The 16,892-nt window shown below is 38.1% G+C and overlaps 2 protein-coding genes across 4 annotated transcripts; one reads left to right on the top strand and one right to left on the bottom strand.

The window, feature by feature from the left end:
- The first annotated feature begins 2,813 nt into the window (after positions 1-2,813).
- Positions 2,814-7,555, top strand: LOC114361653 (uncharacterized). Of its 3 annotated transcripts, none has more exons than XM_028316772.1 (5): positions 2,814-2,897; positions 5,715-5,821; positions 6,113-6,229; positions 6,544-6,682; positions 7,078-7,555. In XM_028316772.1, the coding sequence occupies exons 1-5, from the start codon at positions 2,848-2,850 to the stop codon at positions 7,226-7,228; spliced, it is 564 nt and encodes a 187-aa protein (XP_028172573.1). In that variant the 5' UTR covers positions 2,814-2,847; the 3' UTR covers positions 7,229-7,555. The 3 variants fall into 3 exon arrangements, with proteins under 3 accessions (XP_028172573.1, XP_028172574.1, XP_028172571.1); XM_028316773.1 differs by lacking the exon at positions 2,814-2,897 and adding an exon at positions 4,449-5,298 and having other exon boundaries at positions 7,078-7,553; XM_028316770.1 differs by lacking the exon at positions 2,814-2,897 and adding an exon at positions 5,356-5,553.
- Positions 7,556-7,571: 16 nt separating this feature from the next.
- l(3)72Dn (UTP4 small subunit processome component l(3)72Dn) lies at positions 7,572-16,867 on the bottom strand. The gene is made up of 19 exons (XM_028316716.1): positions 16,672-16,867; positions 16,210-16,589; positions 15,945-16,126; positions 15,566-15,756; positions 15,027-15,182; positions 14,600-14,927; positions 14,179-14,365; positions 13,583-13,806; positions 13,041-13,211; positions 11,311-11,391; positions 11,103-11,205; positions 10,543-10,687; positions 10,069-10,417; positions 9,648-9,834; positions 9,097-9,320; positions 8,563-8,733; positions 8,433-8,519; positions 7,851-7,931; positions 7,572-7,744 (listed from the first exon to the last, which is right to left on the bottom strand). Exons 1-19 carry the CDS (start codon positions 16,770-16,772, stop codon positions 7,640-7,642), a joined length of 3,453 nt encoding a protein of 1,150 aa, XP_028172517.1. The 5' UTR covers positions 16,773-16,867; the 3' UTR covers positions 7,572-7,639.
- Between the last annotated feature and the right edge of the window lie 25 nt (positions 16,868-16,892).

Below are 16,892 nucleotides of genomic sequence, written 5' to 3'. Positions count from 1 at the left end.
TAATAAATACTTTTCCTTGCGGACAAACTTGGACTTCGTTGATTAAGTTTTAATTGAAGGCCAAGCTGTTACACAGAAGGTGCAGCAGCATTACGAGGAGGAAAAAACCGATAGAAATCCAATTTTGTAATCAGTCCAATGCACATTATATTCAAGTCAAAGTAAATTCATAAAATATTAAGTACAAATATTACATACAACTATTACAAATGTCTACTTATCAAGTACTTATATTTATCCCTTATCAGATATCTTATTCTTAGAAAATATACCTACCAAATTCCAGTACAGGCAAACAGTTTTTAGAAGTTCGTGTGTGATATTTCTCTTTTATATTACGCTAGATAAAGCCGACGCGTGTAAAGGATTTAACAGACCCAAATACTTAGATAAGGACAAAAATAGAGCACGATATTCCTATACAGGTAAAAAATGTTTCACCGTTAGGGTTAATCTTTGTAACCACTGGTCCGACCAAACAACTTTTTTCCAACAAGGAGGAAGCTCTTGGCCTGTATCTCACCTGATGGTAAGTGACGATCAGGCCGATGGTGGAAGCGAGCTTCACCCGGAATCCTCAACCACGGAGGACTAGGCTCTATCATATCGCAATAATGCGGTAAATTAAATCTTCTGATGTTGAGGTGTACAGAGCTATGTGTGATTGCGAAAAGCTAGAGTAAACTTAATAAAGTACACTCACTGCTATAAAATACGTAAGCACATAATTATACGTTTAAAGACCCTTTACCCTTTTGTTACATGAAGGTGAAAACTAAAGGCTTATTATTAATAATTGATACGTATGACGTATTGTTTAGTAAGCAAATAAAGCACGAAGAAAAATGAGTAAGATGTTTGTCGTTTTATGACATAAAAATAAAACAATCATACAGGGTGATACCCCCCTTTCATGAGTGCCAAAATACTCGTTTATATTAAATAAAGTATTTTTGATTTGATTTGATAAATAAACACAACCTATAGAGGTTAGATAACTAATATGCTAATATGTTGTATTTACTTATCCCCCTGTATGTGGCGCAAAACACCTTTAAAGCTGATATAAAAGTTAATTTTCATATTAAACTGTATAGCGATATAACGTCTTAGTAACAATATTCCTCACATAACATAACAGTCCCAATTCTACAGCCTTGTCCCGCTTCTATATTTGGAGCTGACACTAAAAGCGCAGTCTAGACGGCCTACCCCTCACCCAGTCACGTCGGGAACCGGAAAACTCTCTATTTGTCAAATGTTCAAAGTCCAAAAAATTAATCGCGCTGCACTGTCTGGGACTCGGTATTTCATGTTTTGAATGACTTTCTTACCATTCAAATGCAAATATGTTATGTTATAATGTGGTTGAGTATAATTTATTGTTGTGTGATTATGACGAAGTAAATAGTCCTTGATAAAATGACAAACTTAATCTCACCTGTAATGAAAGTGGCATAGACTGAAAAAAAATGGAAAAATGCATGACTTTATTTTAGTTTTATTTAAAGTGAGATTGATAAAGTGTTTAAAAACATTTTGTTGTAAAAAAAGCATATAGGTAGGTACTCGCAGGTAGTTTTTAAATAAGCTTTGGCAACGAGCTTTTGATTAAACTTAAAACAAAGCGACTTATGCATACAAGTTAGTCATTGCCTCGTTAATTCTAATACGTCAAAAAAGAATTAAGTGGAAAAATATATCCTTTAATCCTATTCCAACTTTGATTAAAAGTTTTAGTTTTACCGATGTCCCGTAATCTGGCTGAAGCTGCCGATTCATGGAACTCGCCGTTAAAAAACCCACTGAAAGATCAAGCAGCCTATCTTACTTTATTTTCCTTTGCACCCGTAGTTTATCTGAATGGGTAATCCGCTCCTTTGTTCTCATTTGTGAGCATAGGTCGAATAAATGTACTAGGTATATACCTTGACGTCTAGACGCGGGGGCGGCGGGCGAGCGGAAGGTTAGATAGGTACATAGCACTTTATAGGCCTCCACGATACTCCCGACCCCTTCAGCCAGCTCCAGAGCTTACGTGATCTACGAAATTGGGTCACGCGGCATAATGAACAAATGTGAATAAGCTTGAATGGATAAAAACGAGTCGGACGTAAAAGGGGTCGGTGTAAAAAAGTTTTCTGAATTGAATTTCCTCGTTGTTACCGAAAGAATCGTTCCAAATGAAAAAGCATTGATTTTTAAATTAAAGAGAAATGAAATTGCTGTAAAGGTAAAAGTTCCATAGTTACACCCTAGTGTAACTTTTATGAAATCGGAGTTAATACGCTTAGAATATATGAGCTTATACGAGTATTTCAGATTTCCTAAATTATTCAGGATGTTTCAACGACATAATGACTTCAGAAGTGTTTTGATCGATCTTACTGGGTTAAGTTCGAAATAATAAGCCACTCTTACAGGAAAGATGACCTTGTAATTCTTAAAAACTTTTAATGTAAGTACAGTTAATGCGCAGAAAAGAAAGTTTTACAGCAACCGATAAAATATCGCAAGGTCGTAAAAGTCGTCACCGTCGGTTCATTCCGTGAATTATATTCGACACGATTATTTGTAGGCAGATTAAGTGATTTAGGATCGGCATGAAAGTTCGCGGTAATGGTCGTCTGCGAAGCCAAAATAAAACAGTACTTAATACGGCTTAATTTGTTGCTCTACAGCAGTGGTTCTTAACCGGTGGTCCGCGGACCACTGGTGGTCCCTGGAGACATTCCAAGTGGTCCACGAAGTGCACTTGCACACCTTGGTTAAAACCACTTTTAACTGATTTTTGCAGTGTTTTGACCAATTATGAGGTGGTCCCTGATAAGACATACATTTGGTATAATGGTCCCTCATGACTTAAAGGTTAAGAACCACTGCTCTACAGTAATTATGTAAGTACGTACATTATAGTGACTTTGAGTAACTTGATTTACGCAATAAAGACCTAAAAGTTTGAAGCACGAATCGCACTCTCCCACTGTTGAACTAACGTCTTCCCTAACTCCTTCTATTGATCTCATTAACGGCTAAATGTAAACCATAATCCTGAAAATGGCCGGCCAACATTATTTTCAGGTAGTGCTGGCGTAATTGAACTGGCTATTTTTTCAGGCTGTGGCAACAAGCAACTGTAAAGCTCAGACCTACCAGAGATGGTTTCAAATAACACGCGACTTATACATTTTCTTTTCGTAGGCGGAGTTCGGCGGACTCGCCTGTATAAATAATGTATTTCACTAATGCCCGCCATTTATTTCGCATTTGAGGGAAATAATCCAGTAGGTATAATTTGCTTACACAGGTAGAGCTAACAGCAGTATTACATTTCAGTATTATTGTGTAGGTAACATGTCCCTAAGTGGCGGTGTGCCTGTCGTTAAAATACATTCCTATTTTGCAGTTTTAAGTATTAACTTGATATTATTGTATTATGATTAGCAAATACCTGGCATATCTGTCGGGTAAATCATAACTTTTGTTTTCACAACTTCATCGGTACCTAAATAAGTACTCTGCCAATTTTACTTGAAAGATAGCGTTAAACTTATTTCTGAAAATACAAAACATTTTCAGTCTTTATGGCTGAAAAAGTAAGTTGAAAATCTTAAGACTACTTTGGAAGAAAAACCTAACATGATTGTGCAAACAAGTTTGTAAACGATTGAACCATGATAAACGATTTCAACGTAGATGAAATATACCTATTTGTTTGAAGGTTCAGGCTAGCGTCTGCCCTTCCGTCGCCCTTCGTAGGCGCTCTGCCTTTGCAGAATACAGAATAACTATATCTTCGAACCTGTCTGGTTTTGGGGTCACAATGAACGTAAAATAAACGTAAGCGAATCGTTCACTAGAAACCGACGAGCTGTAAAGCAGACGAAAACAAAGGCTGGAATAGTAGTAAAAAGAGGTCATATTATAGGGTTGAGTCAAAGTTGTATAAAAAACTTTTTGATATTATGATTATAAGGAGGTAATTGACTAAGATGTTTTTATAGTAATTGAAGCATAAATTAAAGCATAAACCTGTAAACCCAAGTATTACTATTTACCAACCTACCGATATACCTAGAATTGTGGATGTTATGCGTAATGTGGATATTATAAATAACTAAGTATTTATTTCATTTTTTTAAAGTTGGTTTTGCCTGAGCCTGACTCATATTTCGGTAGGTAGGTGTACCTATTATGATTTTCCTGATGAATGACTATTTCAAAGTTTTCAGTAGTATTCTAGTCCTTGTCAGCCCTAATCCCTTTTTCCTGAACCAACATTCGTACACTTAAGAAAAAGGACTTTATCGTGTTTTTACATTTACCTAGAAGTAGGAAAATAGGCCAGTCAGCCTAAGCTTAGAGAACATGGACCAAAATAGTACGTAAGAACTACCTACCTAATTTTCACACTGCCTAATTTAAATCTTGATAAAAACTTAGCACGATTATTCTATGTTGAACTTATTTTCAAAGTAAAAACAAGTTCCCGGCTTGGTGGAAACAGTTTCATTAATTAGCCAGTGAAACGAGGTTCAGGCTCCAAAACTAAATAAAATTGCTTTCCTTAATACTCCTCTTACAATAAAATCTATCACGGCTTTTATTACGTCTCAGCTCACTGAAATCGAAGACGTAAAATCAATTTTAAATAAGTTCTACTGCCTCATTTAATTTGATATGGCTCTAGGTATTTTCTTTCTATTAATAATGTAGCTAGCCATCGAATTGCGGTATTTCGTGAGGATTTTGCTTGCTTACTTCGATTTGATTTGAGTAGGTAGGACGCAGACGGTATAAGTTCAGAACAACTAACCTGTTTCACATCAGGATTTCCCTTCCACTTATCCAGGGCAAACTTGAGTGATCACCTAACTGGGAGATCACTCAGGCCGCCAAAAATTTGAGGAGTTGCTGACTAACTTTTTTAACTTAATTTGGAATACAGCTAAAGTAGAATCCTTCGTAGCCTCGTTCCTCGAGGTTCCTCCTCGCCACGTTCCTCTCAACATCTCGCTTCTACCTACTTACACTATTATTATTAACATAATAAAATAAAATTCACGTAACAAAACACGGGAAGTGTGTGTTTTTATATCTATAGAAGGAAGTTCTTTGTTAAAGAGTTAAATGTAGATAAGCAAATGACTAAAGACAGATGTTCGTTTGCGCCAGACATTAATATCTCCCGGCATGGCCATCAAACACGCAACCCTTTCCGAACTCAATGTCAGAATGATAAAAAGCAAGTAAAATGAATAATTTGCTTGGGCAAATAGTTTTTTAAAAGATGTTTAGGTAGGTACAATACTTAAATTACAATTGCATTAGCTTGATCGATTAAAACGCTTAGCAACCCGTTTCCTGGGGGAGTTGATGCTTATTTATTATTCTTTGAAATTGTTTGTACGTTCAAGGCCTTCGTTTTGTGGAGATATTTTTAAATTTGGCCATATCGAAGACAGTCAAAATGGAAGCTCCGGCCCCAGCGCCCGTCGCCGTGGGAGGCCGCCGCGAACCGTCCATAGATGCCGTCAAGGCTCAAGGAGTTCTGTAATACTCGTATACTTCCATAATTCAAGATATTATCTCACAAGAAGGCCCTTTGATGTTTAGATTAAATTCTGACAAAAGCGCTCCATTCTCTTTTCGAGTAATAAATATACAAGAGTTGTTTAAATTTTTGAGATGTAAATCCTTTGTTGGCGTTTTAGGAGGTCGGTGACCAAGAAAACGAGAGACGCTGCGAAGCTGTGGCAGTCACGATGGGGCTTTTACAGCTTTATTCGAGAGATACAAGAGGAGGAAGCTCAGAAAATGGGTAAATACCTATTATTGAGGATGACTATTAAGGCCGATTTGGTGATAACGATCATTTTAATGTTAACGTCTTTCTTTCCAGTACATTAGCTACCTGCCTATTTTAGTTACAGTAAATTAACCATAATTTTTTCGTTGAATTATTACGACTTATTCTTTTATCTTCTGATTACATCGCATTTATGTTCGCGTCAATTGAATTACCTAATCTTATTTTTTTATTACTAAGTTTATTTTATTTCTATTGTTATTAGGTGATGACTAACTAATAAAAAAACTATTTCTATTCTAGGCATGTCCTTAGAAGAATACCGCGAGGCTGTTCGCACTGTCAGCTGCAAACCAGAGCCCAAGACGTACCCAGTCGTTGTGGACCCATCACCAAAACCACTTCCTCCTACTTCTTCAGGTAAGATCGAAGAATGTGTTTGACGTGAAAATTTTACGCTTGAATAAAAGTACTAGGTAGGAATCGCGAGTCGCAGTTAGAATTAGAAAAGTTTAGTTTACTAACTTTTAATAGAAAACTGGCACGCTACACACTACACACGAGCAACTTGAGTGACGTCATGCGGAAGGCACTACGTACGAGTTTCAGCGAGCATTTAGTAGATTTTTCGATCCAACTGAAAGCTTTTCAGCTTTTGTTTCACATATATTGACGACGAAAAACTTCATATGTGCTTTTGTTTTTTTAAATGAAATGAAATGAAAATGTTTCAGCTATGGTGGGGCGTCGAGCGAGCTGTCCCTTGGAGAGATACGGTAGGCTGGTGAAGACCGACCGCGACTACCCTACGCGCCCGCCACTGCGCCCCGGCCAGATCTACGACCCTTACAAACAAACTTTAGTGTTTTTGGGGTAAATTGACACTCGATTGATTAGCGTTAAAAATAGATTTTTTTCTTTTGGTGTAAATACAAATTTTTGTGCCAGGAAGATAAATTGCACCATTTTTATAGGTTTTTTAACCGACTTCTTTAAACTAATGTTTTTTCATAATTTTTAAAGAACTTAAAATGTAGAGTAGCCTGCCAGTCTATCAGTGTTTTGTTTAATGTGCCGTATTTACCTAAGTACTTCAAGTGAAAAATATTTCTGATAAGATTTTCCTATCAATTTTAGTGAATAGAAACATACTAATTTTGTGAAACTGTATGTTTTCAACATAGATTTATTAATCTAAGGTTTTAAAGGAATCGTTAAGTATTGATGATTTAAGAACTAAGGCTTTTATATATTTTTAATGGTTACAGGAGCGTCGATGGCGATCCTATTTCATATAACATTCCACCAGCGAAGGCCGAGATACCAGAAGAGATGTGGTCCCGCCCGCACCAGTTGGAGGTCATGCCGCTAAGCAGGGACAACTTGGAGAGGGCTTTCAGGAATCTTAAGACTGCATAAATAAGCCATAAAAGAATGATTTAAAACCATGAACAATATTTTTGTGAGCTACGGAACCTTATCTTTGATCTCGGAATCCATCACACTAAATATTGTGCTAGGCAACTGATTGAACTTGGCCATAGTTGCTTTAGTTAGAATGATGTACTTTATTGAATTTGATATAGTAACGATTTTTGGCGTTCTTTAGCAAGTTCCCCTTTTAGCACCTCTATTCTATCCCACTTAATAAAATATAACTGCCGAAAAACACATAACTTAATACATTGGATGGCTATTAACGATTGGAATTACGACTTAGTAGTTAGTGCTAATTTAAACGATGAAAAGGAAAATTAATATCATAAGTAAAATAAACGATTTATTGTGTACAAACAAGTATTTTCATTAATATAGCTTTTCCCCTTATAATTATTTTCTGGATATCACTGGTGGTAGCTGCGAGACTATGTTCTCCGGGAGTACTTCCACTATCACTGCCTCGTCGTCGCCTACCCAATGGAAACCAGCCAAGTACTGGAAAGAAATACCAGAAATAAGCATTTTTTGTTATTTTAACACATACATTTATTAATATGGATTTAGCAAACTTTTAATTATGATTGAAATTATGGAAACTCACCTTTATGGGTACAATTTTCAAGCCCACATTCTGGCCCGAATTTGGTTTCTTTTTAGATGCTGGCTCTGTCGGTTCCTGAAACTAAATAAATAAGATAATTAATATCATTAATAAAGTAAAGTGACATTGTCAGCAGGATGGCCACCAAACCAAGATACAAGATAATATGTGGTCAGCTTACCCAACGCCTTGTGCTCGTATGGGTCTCAAGTGAAACCATAAAATATTTTAATCCTCTTTCTCAAAATATAACCGAAAAGGCCGTCGCAGAAGCAACTTTGCGAATGACATTATTCGTTATTTCTACACTTCTGCTATCTACGGGATGTCCCAAAATTAGCATGTCACACTGAGACCAGAGGTAAATGAGCCTAAGACGCATCGAACAAGACTATTAAGTATTTTTTTAATAACGTATTCGTTATATTTCGAAACTCATCAAACTTTTCTATAGACATTTATGACTAAAATTGGTCATATCTCAAAACCCAGCTACTAGTGTCAGTACCTAACGTGTGACGTGATAATTTTGAGATATGCTGTATTTACTGATTCTTATCATTTAAGCTGTTTGCAAGTCACCTGTTTTCTCTCCAGCACCCACAGAGACGTGTTGTCTGCGATAACCAGCGCCTTTCGAGCCGGGTGCTGCATCACTGCTCGGTATACCTATGATATAATAATATTAGAGGCTATAAGTGCTGCAAGTCACCTGTTTTCTCTCCAGCACCCACAGAGACGTGTTATCCGCGATGACCAACGCCTCGCGGGCGGGGTGCGGCGCCACAGACGATGCGGCCGCCTCGCGCGACAGCCACGCCGGAGGCAGGGCCGTATTCACCCACTCGGCGAACTTCTTTGTAATTAACTCGTACTCGACGATCTGAAAGCAAGGGCAAGTATGTAAAATTGGGTTCTTTTTACAACTTTTTCTGCGTTACGAGGTGTAATGTAACGTTAGCAGCGAGCATACGTAACGCCATCTGCTAAAAAACCGTTTCTGTTCGCTAGTTTTTCCGAACTGACAGCACATGTGCTCGCTCTGTAACTTTGCATCACTTTCCAACAGGTGAAATGTTGGTCAAACACAACTTTACTTTAACAATAATAAAAGAGTTATCAAGCGCGCAAACTTCTTTTCCCTAAATTTTTAGGTCTATAATATTTTCAATCTATACATGATACTATCTCCAGCAAATCTTTAAAGTGTTAGAAAAACAATCATGTGGTGTTTAAATTAACTCACCTTTTGATCTACATAGACCACTACAAGACTTTCTTGTTTACTGTCGACTGTTAGCGCCGAAGGTACACACTTATACTTCGGCAATGTGACGTAATGCTCATATTTCTTCTTCGCTTTTGTCCACACAGCGATGGCGCCTTGCGTGTCTGCTGCTACCAAATATATCGCTCCTGACGAAGTTTTCTTCGATATGTGAAGATGTAGTATTGATGAGGCTTTCAGATCTGCAAGATTATTAGTTGATCAACCACATTATTAGCAAAAATCACTTTTCTAATGCGACTGTGAATTTATTTAAAAAACCATAGTTGCCTCTTTAACATTGATCTGGCTCATGAACTATCTTTCTTTTAGGTTAATAGGGTATTTGACACCATTCCCCAATAATACAAAATAGTGACGTCACAGGCTAATATTGCCATATAAAATCTATAAGACTCTCATTTTGACTGTTTTAAAAAGTACGTCAATTGATTGGTGGTCAATTGACGTACTTTTCAGGTCGAATACCCTATTCTATGGTAAGTTTAGCTTTAAAATCATTAACTTACGCTTGGTGGTAGAAATCGTCTGAACGACAGTGGCGCCAGCTTGCGGGTCCACCTGTAAGACCAGGATACTGCCCGCGCAGTGCAGAGCCATTGTGCGGGAATCCTCTGTAAACGCGATGCGGTCGCAGGATGACGACACGCCGTTGATCAGTACTTTTGATAGTGACGTGTTCTGTTGATCTTCATCCTACAATTTGTTACAAACTCACAGTTAGCAATATGAATCAATTTTCAAGACAGGACGTAAGACAGATTAAACAATCAGTAAATCTGAAGTGGTTAGCTAAATATTGAAATAAATTAGTATGTATTTTATGTTGATAATGTTAATAAATACACAGATTAACAAATAGGCCTATATTTAATTAATGTGCACTAAATATCTCAGGAAAATCTTTGTCAAATAAAATTGTTGACTTACAGTATCTAATTTCAGCATTCTCACTGTATTTTCTGTTGAATAAACTATGAACTCTCCACTTGGTGATAGCTCACAGCATTTCATCTGTTTTTTGCCTTTGGTCTGAACTGAAACCAATTTCACTGGGTTGTCTGTTAGCTTTAAATTCTTATTTTTGTTGTTCTGATTATAAGCATTATTTAAAATAGCAATTGGAGTGTCCTTCTCAAGCTGACTATTGCTATCTGTTTGTTCAACATTTTTTGTGCTTTGGTTTGAAAAAACTACTTTTCCATTGTTTGTTGTGGCATATGAGCCAAGTTTCCATACTTCTAAGTGATTACTATATCTGTGGGAAAAAAACAATTGTTAAGAGCCATTTTACATTTTCGTGCGAATTTCTAAGATTTTGGAAGCATGAATTACTATCTTAAGCAACACCCAGAGATTATTTAATAAANAGAACTAAGACTTTTATATATTTTTAATGGTTACAGAAGCGTCGATGGCGATCCTATTTCATATAACATTCCACCAGCGAAGGCCGAGATACCAGAAGAGATGTGGTCCCGCCCGCACCAGTTGGAGGTCATGCCGCTAAGCAGGGACAACTTGGAGAGGGCTTTCAGGAATCTTAAGACTGCATAAATAAGCCATAAAAGAATGATTTAAAACCATGAACAATATTTTTGTGAGCTAGGGTACCTTATCTTTGAACTCGAAATCCATCACACTAATATTGTGCAAGGCAACTGATTGAATTTGATCATAGTTGCTTTAGTTAGAATGAAATTGTGTACTTTATTGAATTTGATATAGTAACGATTTGTGGCGTTCTTTAGCAAGTTCCCCTTTTAGCATCTCTATTCTATCCCAGAAAACGCTTAGCTCAATACATTAAGCCGCTATTAACGATTGGAATTTCGACTTAGTAGTTAGCGCAAATAATAAGATAATTTAAACGATGAAAAAGAAAATCAATATCATATGTAAAATAAACGATTTATTGTGTACAAACAAGTATTTTCATTAATATGGCTTTTCCCCTTATAATTATTTTCTGGATATCACTGGTGGTAGCTGTGAGACTATGTTCTCCGGGAGTACTTCCACTATCACTGCCTCGTCGTCGCCTACCCAATGGAAACCAGCCAAGTACTGGAAAGAAATACCAGAAATAAGCATTTTTTGTTATTATAACACATACATTTATTAATATGGATTTAGAAAACTTTAATTATGATTCAAATCATGGAAACTCACCTTTATGGGTACAATTTTCAAGCCCACATTCTGGCCCGAATTTGGTTTCTTTTTAGATGCTGGCTCTGTCGGTTCCTGAAACTGAATAAAAATTACATTTAAAATTGTGAAGAGACGCCTGAGGATACTATTGATCAATTGACGGTAGAAAGCCAGCTGGACCAAGGTACGATAAAATATGGATACAGCTTACCCACGACCTCATATGGGTCTCACGCGAAACGGTAAATAGCAGGCTCTTTATGCCATTAATCAATTGATATACTTTTTAAGAGCAATCAACAAGCGATTATTTTGTACCGTAAAGAAACTTTGACGTCGCACAAACCAACAAAACCAAAACATGCGTATTTAGCTTACCACGACGAGTTAACGGGGCCATTGTTTAAAAAAATAAATAAGACTGCAACTCACTAGTTTTCTCTCCAGCACCCATAGACATGTGGTCGGCGACTACCAATGGTTCGCGGGCATCACTACTCGGCGTATCTATGATAATGGTAATATTCGAACTGTTAGCAACTCACCTGTTTCCTCTCCAGCACCCACAGAGACGTATTATCGGCGATGACCAACGCCTCGCGAGCAGGGTGCGGCGCCACAGACGATGCGGCCGCCTCGCGCGACAACCACGAGGGCGGTAGGGCTGTGTTCACGTAAAAACGGAGACCCTATTCGGCGACTACGAATGGTTCGCGAGTGTACTTATGATAACAGTAATATTATAACTGCTTGCAACTCACCTGTTTTCTCTCTAGCACCCACAGAGACGTATTATCCGCGATGACCAACGCCTCGCGGGCGGGGTGCGGCGCCACGGACGATGCGGCCGCCTCGCGCGACAGCCGGGCGACATGGGCGGTAGGGCTGGGTTCACGTGGAAACGGAGACTCTTTTGGGTAGTAACGTTCGTAGGTTTCAAGCAACAGCAGCAATAACGCCTACGACTACTTAAGTTCTCTACTGCTCCCAACCTACAGCAAAGGTAACTGCTTACGCTGCTGAGTATACCTATGATATAACAACATCAAAGGTTGTAACTAGACGTGTTGTCGGCGATAACCAGCGACTCACAGGCGGGGTGTGGCACCACAAGTGAACCCACTCGTAAATCAAGCATATTTAGCTTACCACAACGAGTTAACGGGACTATTGTTTAAAAAAAAAAATAAGACTGCAACTCACTAGTTTTCTCTCCAGCACCCATAGACACGTGGTCGGCGACTACCAATGGTTCGCGGGCATCACTACTCGGCGTACCTATGATAATAGTAATATTCGAACTGCTTGCAACTCACCTGTTTTCTCTCCAGCACCCACAGAGACGTATTATCGGCGATAACCAACGCCACGCGGGCGGGGTGCGGCGCCACGGACGTTTCAACCGCCTCGCGCGACAACCACGCGGGCGGTAGGGCTGTGTTCACGTAAAAACGGAGACCCTATTCGGCGACTACGAATGGTTCGCGGGTGTACTTATAATAATAGTAATATTCTAACTGCTTGCAACTCACCTGTTTTCTCTCCAGCACCCACAGAGACGTGTTATCCGCGATAACCAACGCCTCGCGGGCAGGGTGCGGCGCCACGGACGTTGCGACCGCCTCGCGCGACAACCACGCGGGCGGTAGGGCTGTGTTCACGTAAAAACGGAGACCCTATTCGGCGACTACGAATGGTTCGCGGGTGTACTTATGATAACAGTAATATTTTAACTGCTTGCAACTCACCTGTTTTCTCTCCAGCACCCACAGAGATGTATTATCGGCGATAACCAATGCCTCGCGGGCGGGGTGCGGCGCCACAGACGATGCGGCCGCCTCGCGCGACAGCCACGCCGGAGGTAGGGCCGTATTCACCCACTCGGCGAACTTCTTTGTAATTAACTCGTACTCGACGATCTGGAAGCAGGGACAAGTATGTAAAATTGGGTTCTTTTTACAACTTTTTTGGCGTTACGAGGCGTAATGTAACGTTCGCATCGAGCATACCGTTTCTGTTCGCTAGTTTTCCCGTAAAGATAGCAAGTATTCTCGCTCTGCAATATGTTACATTACGCTTCGTAGCGCCGGGCAGTAGGTACGCACCTTACAGGGTTACTTTGCATCACTTTTCAACAGGTAAAATGTTGGTCAAAGACAACTTTACTTTAAAATAATAACAAAAATAAAGCACGCAATTTCTTTGCTTCTTTTTTTCAGGGCCATATTTCCATTGAGTGAATTTTAATAAATTATCACAAAAATTCTGGTGGCGTTTAAAAGTAACTCACCTTTTGATCTACGTAAACTACTACGAGACTTTCTTGTTTACTGTCGACTGTTAGCGCCGAAGGAACACACTTATACTTCGGTAATGTGACGTAATGCTCATATTTCTTCTTCGCTTTAGTCCACACAGCGATGGCGCCTTGCGTGTCGGCCGCTACCAAATATATCGCTCCTGACGAAGTTTTCTTCGATATGTGAAGATGTAGTATTGATGAGGCTTTTAGATCTGCAAGATTATTTGTTGATCAACCACATTGTTAGCAAGAATCACTTTTCTAATGCGACTGTGACGATTTTAACAATTCTATATGAAATCTATTGTAAATGTTTGTGAATTTATATTAAAAACCATAGTTGCCTCTTTAACATTGCTCTTGCTCATGAACTATCTTCCTTTTAGATTAATAGGGTATTTGACACCATTCCCCAAAAACACAAAATAGTGACGTCACAGGCTAGTATTGCCATACAAAATCTATAAGACAGTCTCATTTTGACAGTTTTAAAAAGTACGTCATTGATTGGTGGTCAATTGACGTACTCTTCAGGTCAAATACCCTATTCTATGGTAAGTTTAGCTTTAAAATCATTAACTTACGCTTGGTGGTAGAAATCGTCTGAACGACAGTGGCGCCAGCTTGCGGGTCCACCTGTAAGACCAGGATACTGCCCGCGCAGTGCAGAGCCATTGTGCGGGAATCCTCTGTAAACGCGATGCGGTCGCAGGACGACGACACGCCGTTGATCAGTACTTTTGATAGTGACGTGTTCTGTTGATCTTCATCCTACAATTTGTTACAAACTCACAGTGAGCAATATGGATCAATTTTCAAGACAGGACGTAAGACAGATTAAACAATCAGTCAATCTGAAGTGGTTAGCTAAATATTGAAATAAATTAGTATGTATTTTATGTTGATAATGTGAATAAATACACAGATAAACAAATAGGCCTATATTTAATTAATGTGCACTAAATATCTCAGGAAAATCTTTGTCAAATAAAATTGTTGACTTACAGTATCTAATTTCAGCATTCTCACTGTATTTTCTGTTGAATAAACTATGAACTCTCCACTTGGTGATAGTTCACAGCATTTCATCTGTTTTTTGCCTTTGGTCTGAACTGAAACCAATTTCACTGGGTTGTCTGTTAGCTTTAAATTCTTATTTTTGTTGTTCTGATTATAAGCATTATTTAAAATAGCAATTGGAGTGTCCTTCTCAAGCTGACTGTTGCTATCTGTTTGTTCAACATTTTTTGTGCTTTGGTTTGAAAAAACTACTTTTCCATTGTTTGTTGTGGCATATGAGCCAAGTTTCCATACTTCTAAGTGATTACTATATCTGTGGGAAAAAAACCAATTGTTAATATGGGTTCACATTCACAATTTGGTCCAAATAAATAAATTAAGAGATAATTAATTGAATGTAGGTAGTCTTAACCTTAACAGTAAAAGTTTTTTCTTAGCACAGACCGCTGACCTAGGGCCAGGTATCATGGGTGGTATCCTCATTACCCATTTAGGGGGGTAACTGGAAAGTGTGATGTAGCCATCAGCTCCTACAGACACAAGTCTGTCATCATTCAATGCTAATACCCTGGAAAAGAATTCAAAATAAAAACCTAATTAAAAGTATATTTAATTAATGAAATGTTTATAAAATTTATGTTTTATTACTAACTAGCTGACCCGGCGAACTTTGTTCCGCCTTAATGGCAATAAATAAGCAGACTTTTTTTTTATTTCGAACGGGATAAAAAGTATCCTATGTCCTTCTCCTGGCTCTAAACTACCTCCCGGACAATTTTCAGCTAAATCGGTTCAGCCGTTCTTGAGTTATAAGCGAAGTAACTAACACGACTTTGTAATGTGTAAATTCTGATATTTAGATTATTTTTTCTTATTTTTGTAAGAAAAATATCAAAGTTCACCAAGCATATCACACTGAGTAAATATATTTATGAGGTTTATAATATTTACCTAACATCATGTTCATGAATATTCCTTTGGACATTCTTAACCCACTGTAATGTAGGATGTTTACTAGTGTTATTGTTTACTTTGATAAAGTTAGTAATAACAGGGTCTACTCCACTGCAGTACAGACTGCTTTCGTCTTCTGATACCTCTATACATAGTATGTCTGCTTTGTGAGTAGTGTAGGACTCAATCTGAAATAAGTTTAAATTACCATAAAATAACAACAATACATATTTGTTTCATATATTTTATACATAAATATGTCTGCTATTGCTATGTAAGTATTATGGTCTGCTATATTATTAAGTTTAAATATAGAAAAAAGGATTTTAAAAAATAACACCACTATTGTTATGACTAGATGAAAATGCAAAATTACCTGCTCTCCCAACTTTCTGTCCCAAAATGTAAGTCTACCATGGCTGTCACCAGAAACTACAATGTTATCAGAGAGAACCGCCAAACACCACACGATGGTTTCCTTGCCTCGCCGACTGGCCAGCATACGGCTAGTGGCATGCCCTGTCTCTACATTCCATACCCTTATTGTGTCTATGGATCCTGAAAGTAATAATGGGTTAAAGTAATAAGGGAACTACTAGAATATGAAAAACAACACAGAAAAAGCATTATATTTTACAAACCTGTTACTAGTATGCTTCCAGTTTTATCAAATTTACAGCACATTATCCTGCCCTCTTGCTTGTCAAACAGCTTTTTGTACACAATTTCATCGTTTTCAACACTGTATAAATTGACATAACCTTGCTCTGTTCCCACGGCCACTAAAGTGTTGGATGAGTTCACGTCTAAACACCATGCTGCATATCCAGTAAGCAGCACAGTTTGTTTGACATTTAGCTTATCGAGGTCCCACTCCACCAGCGCACCGCCAAGTCCAGTAGACAACAATCTATCGTTAACCCAGCCAAGGGCTTCCACCGATCCATCTTCTACGCCCGGGATGAATTTCACCAAGTAAGGCGCGTAGTTCAAATCCCAGATTTCAATGGAAGCATCTGCCCTAAAATATTTAATATTGTATTTTTATTACAAACCTAGAATTAAGTACAAGAGCAAATAGAAATAATAAAAGTAACACTAACCTCGCCACAGCAATGTTTTTACTTGTTTTATTGTAAGAAATGCTGTTAATTATTTGAGGAGTAGGGTTGTAATACCGCACCCTATGAATTTTACTAGCCATTTTTAATTATTTAATACAATAATTTAATGGAAAAATAATAAAAACATTGCAAAGCACGCTGTTGACCGCTTTTCTGTCAAACGTCAAATTTGACATTATTTACCATGTGGGATAATTTCC

This window comes from Ostrinia furnacalis, unplaced genomic scaffold, assembly GCF_004193835.3.
Source record: "Ostrinia furnacalis isolate ACB-3 unplaced genomic scaffold, ASM419383v2 OfSCF5861, whole genome shotgun sequence".
Taxonomy (NCBI): domain Eukaryota; kingdom Metazoa; phylum Arthropoda; class Insecta; order Lepidoptera; family Crambidae; genus Ostrinia; species Ostrinia furnacalis.
This window is presented reverse-complemented; position numbering and strand designations above follow the sequence as displayed.